General features: G+C 51.5%; 2 protein-coding genes across 2 annotated transcripts; one reads left to right on the forward strand and one right to left on the reverse strand.

Annotated features, from left to right (window-relative positions):
- Nucleotides 1–5: 5 nt before the first annotated feature.
- Nucleotides 6–2,433, forward strand: FIBRA_05017 (uncharacterized protein; the record flags this gene model as incomplete). Its single annotated transcript, XM_012326796.1, has 15 exons — nt 6–56; nt 147–305; nt 369–472; nt 521–585; nt 641–714; nt 773–988; nt 1,041–1,247; nt 1,309–1,338; nt 1,414–1,512; nt 1,565–1,599; nt 1,652–1,715; nt 1,771–1,831; nt 1,883–1,890; nt 1,941–1,964; nt 2,020–2,433. The coding sequence occupies 15 exons, from the start codon at nt 6–8 to the stop codon at nt 2,431–2,433; spliced, it is 1,611 nt and encodes a 536-aa protein (XP_012182186.1).
- Nucleotides 2,434–8,378: 5,945 nt separating this feature from the next.
- On the reverse strand, nt 8,379–9,352 carry FIBRA_05018 (uncharacterized protein; the record flags this gene model as incomplete). The annotated part of the gene is made up of 2 exons (XM_012326797.1): nt 8,379–8,920; nt 8,974–9,352. 2 exons carry the CDS (start codon nt 9,350–9,352, stop codon nt 8,379–8,381), a joined length of 921 nt encoding a protein of 306 aa, XP_012182187.1.
- Nucleotides 9,353–10,511: the final 1,159 nt, after the last annotated feature.

The following is a 10,511-nucleotide window of genomic DNA, read 5'->3' on the forward strand; positions in this document are numbered from 1 at the left end:
ACATCATGTCTCGTTTCCAGCCGTTGAACGTTGAGCCCAGGGAGGGTATCTATGTGGTCAGCGGCTATCGACGACTTCTCGTGTCTCGATGTGGTGGCCTGTGAACTTGAATCCTACTCGGACGCCTTCGAGATGGTTCACTGCAGTTTGCTATTCTCTTCGCTGTCTCCACTGCGGGCATGGACACAGTTATTATTGATGCATCTAAGCTTGCTGGGGATCTAAGCGGCATCCCCTGCCTTGGGACTATAGCATCAGTGATCTCAGCAATCCATGCGTACTCTCAGCAAGTAGCCTCGCATAGGGTATGTACCTCCGACTGGTAGATAATGATGCAATAGTCACTAACCGCATCTTCTAAGTTTCAGTGCGAACTGCTTCTGGACAGTCTTGTCCATTTGCAGCCTCAGTTGCAGAGTCTCCCTCTAATAGGATCTCCCCAGCTTCGTGAGGCCGCAGACACATTAGAGCTGTACGTTCTAAACTATACACTCGAAGAAGACGCCTGACATCCAGACAGGGAACTAGACGGAATTCGCAGCCGCATAGCTCTCTGGTCCCAGTATAACCGTGTTAAGGCATGGAGTAAGTGTGAGCGTCTCGCTCTGCTCGTTCTTTCATTTCGCATGATCGAATCCAGTACACGATGGGGACATTACAAATGGACTGAATCAATCTATTTCAAAGATGACCCGAGCACAAATGAATTTCTCCGTATGTATCTTCTCGAGTCTGTCGGAATGACAGTACAGACACTGACGATATATACCAGATTCAGGCATATGTTGCAGTAAGCAATACACAAGTACAGCACCATAACGAAGTCATGCAGGCGCTATCCGCCAAAAAAGAGGATGCACAGCTCAAAGACAAAAAGGAGTTAGACAATATGGTTTTGCAAATCTTACAGGACTCGAAGCAGGTAGAGGAGCTTGCACGAGAAGGAGGATATCCTTTAGCAAGGCACCTCATGGAACTGGGGCAATTGGTACTTTTGTTCCGCTTGTCGCATCCACCGTACTCCTTACCCAAAATCATAGCTCCTTTCTAGGAATTCGAACCACAATGTATTGAGCGCACAGGAGCGTGAGCGCTATAGTAATGGCTTAGTACAACTCCACCAGCTCACGGGAATCCCGCCTACAATCAAGCGACTGGATGGCGAAGTTATCAAGGAAGGCGAGCTGCCTGTTGAGAGAGGCAGTCATAGTGAAGTGTGGAGGGGGATTTGGCTTGGAGGTGAAGTGGTCAGTACTGCGCGTTTCATACGTTATAATCCTACCACTCACCTTGAGGTTTTGCTACAAGGTTGCTCTGAAAGTGCTACAGGGTGTTGCGGTAATGAGAGGGCTGAGTCCGTCAGTGCGAATCCGTCTCGTTCTACGCTGGATACTTATGAATTGCGGATGATAGCGCTTCATCAACGAAATCAAGATATGGGAGCAACTGCGTCATCATCATATCCAGCCGTTGTACGGTATTCTGTTGGATATGGGCCCATATATTCACGTTGTCCGTCTTCCGATCAATTTCTTGTTTGCTCGAGCTTGACACCTGCTACTAGGTATCTCCGTGGCAATCCAATGGAAATCTTTTCCAGTTCGTGACTACTCCTGGTTGACTCGGATCATGCATTATAATGCTGCTTCAGGTATCTCGAACCAGGTGGCGCCGGTAGCTTAAAACCATCTCAATCAGCTGAGAGAACAGGAATGGTAAGAGATTCGCATATGTTGGGAGTATCCAGCTCGCTTTCAACACTTATCGCAGTTACTCGGCGCCGCCCAAGGTCTAGCCTATCTTCACCGAGAAGGCATCGTGCACGGGAATGGTATGTCTTGACCATCAGGTTTTCATTGTTGCTGACCGCGCGTAATCCCAGTGAGATGTGTGCGTACCTCTATTCGGACGTACTACCAAAATCAATAATATCTCTAAAGGCAAACATCTTAGTCAACAAACAGGTTCATCTATATTTTGCTGTGCAAAGCACATCTAAAGCCGACCTTCGACTGTTAGTTTGAAGCCTGTGTCAGCGACTTCGGAATGTCTACAATAATCGGAGACATAACCGAGATACCGCCATCGATGACTTTGACGCGAAGCGACTCAACGCGGTGGCTAGCTCCAGAACTCATATTCGATACAAGCGTCATGGTGCCTACGAGGGAATGCGATGCTTGGTCGTTTGATATGACAATGTTAGAGTGTTTTACGCTGCGTAAGCCATGGGAAAATGTAAGGCGGCGGGCGCATGTCATCCTGGCCATGCAGAAGAAAAATGTGCCGATGAGACCCCAGGATTTTGCTATGCCCGAGGACGATGTATGGGAGGTTATGATGGCATGCTGGAGATACGAATTTAGCGAGCGTTCGCGCATGAATGAGGCAGTTGCTTGCCTGGAGCTATGTCTCTCGAAGAATTCTGGGTAAAAATATCCCGACGACTTCTTTCTCAGGAATAAATCATTTATGTTCGTGTCATTCATCATGCTTTATGACTCGTGATTGTGAGTGATAAATACATGTCCTATGCGGCCCGGGGCAATTCGTGTGTGGAGTACGCAAGCCATGTTGGCCATGTACAGTGCAGCTCTGAGCGTAGATATCTCGTTCAGGGCTCAGATTAAGAGGTAAATGGCCGACATGTGAGAAACTGCATACCGGTGCATGACCAAGACTCTCGATCTCATTCCTCGTCCCAGGCATATACAGATGTGTGGCTCGTTGGAAGCCTGGACACATGGTGTCAGCGGTGTGATGGAGAAGAAAAACATCGTATGTAGTGATACCCACTCATGACGTCCGTTTCCTTTCAACCACAGGCGGAGGTTTGTGAAGAAAGGTCATTGTCAAGGCAGGGGGTCAAAGCAGATCCTGAGTATGGTGTTATTGAGCGGGCGCGAAGACAAAAGTCCGTTACTGAAGCAAAGAGTAATTGAAGTCGAAGAATAGAGGGTGCAATCCTGGTGGTGTCCAGGCGGCGCGACGTGAAGCTTTGATTCATTTTTGGCGTTCTGTTCGTGCCGTTGGAAATATTTTCCGATTGAGATATTTTGACAGTTACGGAGTGGGATATAAAGAGTAGGATATAGAGATGCACAACGAATATACGTGGAGGAATTATAATATGAGACAACACTGAATAGAGTGGGACTTCAAGGGTAAGGTCCAATGAGAGATTGAAATTAGAGCCGCGTTGTGGTGGAGATCGTGGGCTGGGCTGAGGTGGGGCTTGGTGCTATGTAAATCAAATTAGGACTGGTTAACCGTGGTGATCTCAGCCGCCAAACACGCGGTCTTGTTACAGGCGGGTCAGTCCAGCCACCGAGCTCCGACAATCGTAGCAACGTGCCACAGTGGCGAGTAAAAATCAGCGATAAGGGTGAATGTACCTCATTCTTCCCGCCACGATTCCGTGAAGACGATTAAGACGGAAGATCATATGTAGACCGTCCAATCCTAGATATTCAGGCTAGATGAACGTCGCAATGCAATCATTTAGCAAAAAAACATAAAAGAATCAATTAGGCACTTGCTGTAGCATGTCTTTGAGCCTCCAGTTTGCTTTACTATTCCAGCTTGCCAGTTTCTTGTCTATTGCCCTGGTATCCGTTCTCATTTCGTTCGCAAATAGGGGGAGCCAAGCCTCATGTCACTCGCCACTGTCGATTGTAAGGGGTCGATCATCATCGGTCGAAAGGCCCATTTCTAAGTCGAGACTGGTATCCCACAACTATTAGGTGACTTGAAGTCGCATCCCTTACACGATCCAGAGTCACCCCTCCCAGGGGAAACAGCATCGCCATCCGGCTCCGAAACCTTCCAACCACATTGCTTCATCTCAATTTAACTACTCGTGATTGCTGCGAAGCCTAGAGTTTCGAACAGTTGATACTAGAGCACACGACAATATTTCTCACATACCTCGAAATCCACGTCGATTACTCGCGCTTAGTTCCTCTTCCCCCACCGGCTATATATGTGCGATTATTGGAGACGGGATGATAGACACGAGTGAAGGGCTGGTGGTGCGTAGTCGCCAATCTTAACAATACGCATGATATCCAACAAGCTCTTCTACCAGCCACAGGCTATTCGAGCGATATTCAAACTCATCGACATCAGCACGATCAGCATGCTTTGAAGTACAGAAGAATGACGACCATGTCACGCGGGCCCCTGCTTTCGCGCTACGCTCAGTAGGAAGGATCCCCGGAGAGTCAACTTCGGAACACTCGCCGAGCTGGTCGCGGATATGGAGTCAGCAGGAATAAACGCGCAAGGACATCAGCGAGCGGTCGGATGACGGGGAAGTGAACATTTTGCCTCCGCTAGGATGTATTGAAGCTCCAAGGCTTGCGCATTCGCAGCACGAAATCCAATGGCACCCGCGATCGGAAAATATAAGTGCCAACGTCAACTTCGAACTGCAAACTTCAGTCAGGGTCTCACCCATAGAACGTATCACCCTGTCCAGCTTTCTGCCTCACCCTCCCCCCCTCGCTATGGCGTGGTTCGCGTCAAGACAAAGCCGCGGAAATTCGGTTCTGTCTTCATATTCTATACGCGGAAGATTCATCAAGCCCGCAGAATAGCCCGCGCATGATCCGTGCGCTCTAGTCCCAGGGATATCGATAGACAAGTCAAGGGCCATAATTGACACCCAGTGTGCTGGGTTCACCATCGCCACAGTCTCCAGTATTCAGACATTCTCCATGACAGTTACTGTCTACATATGTCGCCACCGATGGCAAACAACGCTCGCGAACATGCGAACGCGCCCTAGGACTCGTATGAAGTGAACGTCGTCAAGAAATATGCATGCAAGCGTAGAAGGTGGAGTGGAGAGGTGTTGCAGGCGATCCGCAGGTTCATGGATAGATAAGAGTCAGACCATCTGGATCAGCTGGGTGGAAATTGTGAGTGCATTGCCTGTGACCATCAAAAAAGTCATACAAAACTCTTCCCTCCCCACAAGATGTCTCTCATCCCCCCCCCCTTGGTGTTAACATGTTCGTTCGACCCGTTCAAGGCACACAAGAGCGTTCAGACCAACGGGTTTGCCAGAAAGTACAACCATCTCGACGGATCGACGCCCGAACAAGTCAGAAGGAGATACCAGCGCGCCTGAGTACATATCCGCCGAGCGATTTCTTGGGTCTCTTGCTTTCGACCGGTGTAGAACTGCATCGGCAGACGGTCTGTATCAATCATTCCACTGGGAGAGCTGTGATGCGAGCAAAGATGGAACCTTCCTAGCCTCATCGTCGGCCGCAAGGAGTAAATCCCAAGGAGCCCGGCTGGCAATTCTGCTTGGAGATAGAGAATCCAACTGGCTTTGTCACCCGCGAGTCCGCATTATGCCTCGACTGGTCCATCATGCTTCGTCGTCTTGACCCGCAACTCCTAGCCGCGATGTCTTCCCTGTTACTCCTCTGGTCACACCATCCCTCCAGCCTCCTATAGTTCATGATCGTGCTTGGTATCGCCGTCGGAGCGTGTTGCATCGAAGACAATCTCTGAACGGCCTACGACAGTCAAAGGATGACTAGCCGATTTGGGTCTGGGTGGTGTAAAATCATTGAAAAAGATCGGGCTTATCACTGGTATGTGCTCTTCCCATGTCGCGTGCTCCATTCCCTGAAAGCTGATATAGGTCGTGGATGTATGGGTTTGCCCAAGCCAATTTGGATGTCGACCACCTCTTCGTACAAGACACCACTTGAACATGAAGCGCTGATCATAGTCGAGAGGTGGTACGATGGTATTGGATTAGTTCGAAAACATGGGCTCGCATGCAGACGCACCATCACGCCGGCTTCACAGACCACAATACACCCAACCTCCCGAACTTCGACCACCATCTTTCATGTGACCGTCTCGACATGGTTCGTTATTGAAGAGCATGATTGTGCTCTGTCGATAGCCTTATCAGTGTCCCCGCGGTCGCCATACTTTTCGGGAGTCGAAAAGCCAACCAGGATTGGCTGTCGTCAGCCTATCAGTGAAATATGCTGCACGCCAGACTGGAGGCCAAAAGAGCTGGATGCGTGATATGTGACAGGCAGCGATACAGAGAGCATGGCCCAGTATTGCCTTCAAGCATTGATGCATGAACACAGACATAATTGAACGATGGAACCTGGGCGGGTTTGTTCCGGGGTGCCAGCGCGTTATATGTTCTGGTTACACTACTCAAATCAGTCGAATGTGCAGGGAGGGATCGTAGCCATGCCCATACACTCAGTACGACGGATCCCGCACTCTGGTCACTTCGATGATTACCGTGATATCTGCGTCATCAAAATCATCAGGTCGACAGAATTAGCTCGTTGATTCCGTTGGCGCTATTCTGCCTATGTCGGTCGGGGATCTTGAGGCCCATCATCGCGGCGATGCGGACCTGAAATTCCTGGCCGACAGCGTAGCTCCAATATCTGCCAGTTCCGCGGTCCTGTTGTTTTGATGTACCAGATGCTATCCCACAAACCAACCTCCGGCTCACAGGAGGACAATTGGCAGGTCAATGTCCACAGACTATCCCTACGGCTTCTCGTTTGAAGATGTCTTCGTTAGTCGTCCTCGCGAGCTTGCCCTTTTTGTAAACAACTACAGCTGCTCCGGCGAGTTGGCAGCGCGAACCAACATCCGAGGCTATGAACAGCCGAACACACAAGACACGGGCATGACCTGCGGTACCTCTGTATGCAAATATATGCACTATGACGACTGTAACCACTCACTTGGAAGATGAAGTGTTGTTACACACGGATGCATGCACGGTGGGCAGGAGAAGGATATCGTGAGTACTGATACATATAGCTCAATCTGGATCTGACGGACAAAGTTAACGTTTTCAGATACAATCTTGATATTGTCCATGTGGTCGTTCAAACCTTCTTTCCCCTATTGAGGTTGACAACGTCGGCATAGTATGAAATACTGCAGCGTCCTCTGATTCAAGGCGAGCTCTCCTAGCAAAAACCATGCACCTACCTTAGGCGTGAAATGTACATTCGAAGCATTCCCCCTCTTCCTCCCACCACGACGCTGATCTTCAGTGGCAGATGTCTCACCCTCGGTGCCCTCCTGCAGCGATACAAACCCTAATCCCACATTCGACTCTCTTTCGTCGGTGTCGCCGTTGGCAGACAAGCCTCTCCCTCAGTACCCTCCTGCAGCCATATGATCTCCAACCTCGCATCCAGTCCCGTCTTTCGCTGTGAACATCAAATGTTAACTGCATCATATTGCTCATCCAGCGGCACACGAGAGCGCGCCGAGGCCCCAGGAACCTAATCCACCAAGATCCATGTTGGATTGTGGAAGTGTGCTGTTCTCGCTGCCCGGAGGAAGAGGAGCGTTTCATCTCGCTTCCAGTTGCCACTGTGTTGCATCGGCGAGACAATTTCCAGTCTCAAAGGTGCTTTCATGTAACAGCATGACCAACCGTGGACCAAACCTTTGCCCAGAGAAATTGATCTCAAATTTCGAGCAAGCTGATACGACGATGCAAGACAACGATCAATAGCAGGCGAGCGCAGCTTTAACGATGTGTAGCAGCAGGAGCAACAAGATCAGCAAAGCCTGCTGGTGTCGCTGGAAACAATCGCAGGACGCGACACCTGATTGCGGACCGAACGTAATGAAAGGAAATGAAAATAATATAATTTCCAGCACGGCGTGCACGGGCTTCTATCAGCTTTCCCCGCGCAATCCCGGTTGCTGGACGGCGTCAATGTCCAGCAAACCGAATCCTTGGGCACGGCGGCGGTTCGCTGAGTGGGGGTCCTGTGCCAATCCAACGCGCGGAGATGCAACATTTCCTCCCATTCCGCATTCCCAAGCCAGCGAATATCCTCCCGGCCATCAGCACTGTCTAATCTTCTCCACATTGCAAATCACTCATTGACTACCGCTCTAGATCCAACGCAGTACTGACCAGTCTGAAAGCTTGTCTCGCGCAAATGGGTATCACAGACGACAGCTGTGCGCGGTCGCTTTACTAGGCCAGAATCTATGTATATCACTGCGTTTTTTCTAATATACACAAACGTGAATAATGAGCCAATATTATCCAAATCATTTGGCCTCATCACTGAGATCTCTGAATTTGAATCACACCGTACACATTTGATTGGGACATCCAATGTTCAACTTGTTGAAGCACAAATATAGTACAACGTGGACAACAAATCTAGTGTACACCTCGCGCGTAGCCACGAGGGAGGAAGCGACAGCAGCACATAACCGAGCAGGGCACGAGCACCAGCATATGAGAGCAAACAAGAAATCCTATATATTGCAAGAACTACTACGTCGCCGTCAACAGGAAATCAGGGCATGTTGCGGTGACGCACTTACAAATCATTTGTTCACCCGGACTTCCCATGTCCACCATGCATAGCATCAGCCATCCTCCCGCCCTCGAGGCGGATGTCTCTTCTGCCGTCCATCATCTGGCCACCAAGTTCAGGACCCCTAGATGGAGGCTTAGGATACATTTGAGGGTACGGGGCATAGTGATGGGGGTGGTGCGAAGGCGCAGGTAGCGCCATCTGCCCCTCAGGACGGGGCGGTGCCTGCATCATGTACGGTGCCGCGTACTGCGCTGGATAAGGCGCATGGAAGACTGGGTAGTATGGCGGCGGTGCATAGCCTGTGGGCTCACCGTCTTGTCCCACTCCATGATTCGGAGGCATGGGCTGTGGTGCCGCAATGGGCGCATAAAACAACTGTGGCACATAAACTGGACCGTCACCGGACTTGGGAACGTGTGTGGCGGGGTACTGCCCGTAGAAGGGCGTGTACGGCGCGACATAGGGAATGGGCGGAGTCGCGCTTGTTGCAGCGACTGCAGGCGGCATGACCATGGCCGACTGGGCGCCGACGTCGGCTTGTTGCTCGACGCTGCTGGCTGCGCGACCCGTTTAGACCAAGACGGGAAAGAGGAAGAAACCGTCACTCTACGCGACGATAGGTAGAAAGTAGGAGGACGCTTACTCTTTCCATCGCGCTTCTTGTAAGGCCCTCTCTTAATCCCTTTCTGCCGTTCCTTTCTTTGGGAATCGACACATTCCTCTGCGATACCGTACTTGACGCAACGGAGGCACGGGCGAGCGTCGTCGCATTTCTTGCAAGCTTTCTGGCAGTTGGTGCAAGCGTTCTTGACTTGCCGGCGCTTGGTGCGAGGCGGTTGGCTACTGGGGACGGCACCAGGCGGGAAGGGATACATGTGCATGGGCATGCTGGAGTAGGTGACGGGGTGCATCGTCATCTGTGGTTGAACGGAGTCGTTCTGAGGATGGGGGCTTTGGTGATCGTCGCCATCTGGATTACTATCGCCCATGGTCGGGGGTGGGGGTGAGAGGGAGAGGAGAGAAGTGATTGCAAAAGAAGCGCGGCAGCGAGCAGGGAACGATGCGCTCCAAATGAGGCTTGACAGACGCTTAGCACACGTGTTGGGATTGAGAAAAGGCTAGGAGCTGTTCGGAAGGCAGATGCCCCTGAGCGCCGTTCGCGCTGGCGATGGCGCCGACTGTGGGGGAGAGGACATGGTCAACGACGCACACAGCGAGCACAACACCGTCGGCTCACATACTAGCTTGGCTGTCGGGTTCGCTGAGCTGCGTGCGGCGCGCGCGGGGGCGTCTCCGACTCAAAGCGGAGGCGAAGGCGGGAGGAGAAATGCGGCAGCACCAATATCCCGGGGGCCGCTCTTATGAGGCGGCCGGCCAAGTCGCGTAACGCATCCGAGTCGGCCTTCGCCGCCCAACTCCGCGACCTCTCTGTCCGCGGCCTCCCCACAGATCCTCGACAACGCTCGCGAGTCGCATCGTGTTGCCCTCACGCTCTGTCCTCGCGCAACCACATCGGCGGCAGGCAAAGCCCACTGGACATCCACTCGCCGAGATCTCTCCCACCCCCCTGCCCAGCGCTCGCGGGGGTCAATCGGGTCCTGGCGCTCCCGCCGATGCAGGGAACAACCTCAAGTGCGGCCTATCGCCGTCGGTCCCAGCATCGACGCCTCTACCCTCTTTCCGCTCACTGCTAGCAGCATAGTCCAGTCCACTGTCGGCAGCGGAAGCCCGAGAAGACTCGTCGCGCAACAAAGCGCAGGCATAAGGTTATGTCCACCATGGTCGACTGAATTGACCATGGGACACCAAGTTGCAAATATACCTCATGGCACATCAGCCCGTTGGTCTAGCTGTTTCGCCCGCCCTCCCTTACCCGACTTTTCTTCTCAGACATGCGCTGATATGACGCGATTTATGGCGGCGCCCCGTTGCAGGACAGTGTCCTTCTCTTCAAATCTCAAAATTCTCTTCGTAATTATCACACACGATATGTAGTAATCTCGCCTAAGGCCTAAACGGGTTGGCATGGACTCGTCGGATTACCTTCGTGAGATAGTAATGCGATGCATGACCCGCTCCTATCATATCATTGCTTCAGCTCATGTACTCGAGGCTGCAACTCGTCGTGCTATATATATATATATATAT

This window comes from Fibroporia radiculosa (genome assembly GCF_000313525.1).
Source record: "Fibroporia radiculosa TFFH 294 genomic supercontigs, scaffold3721, whole genome shotgun sequence".
NCBI classification, from domain to species: Eukaryota; Fungi; Basidiomycota; class Agaricomycetes; order Polyporales; family Fibroporiaceae; genus Fibroporia; species Fibroporia radiculosa.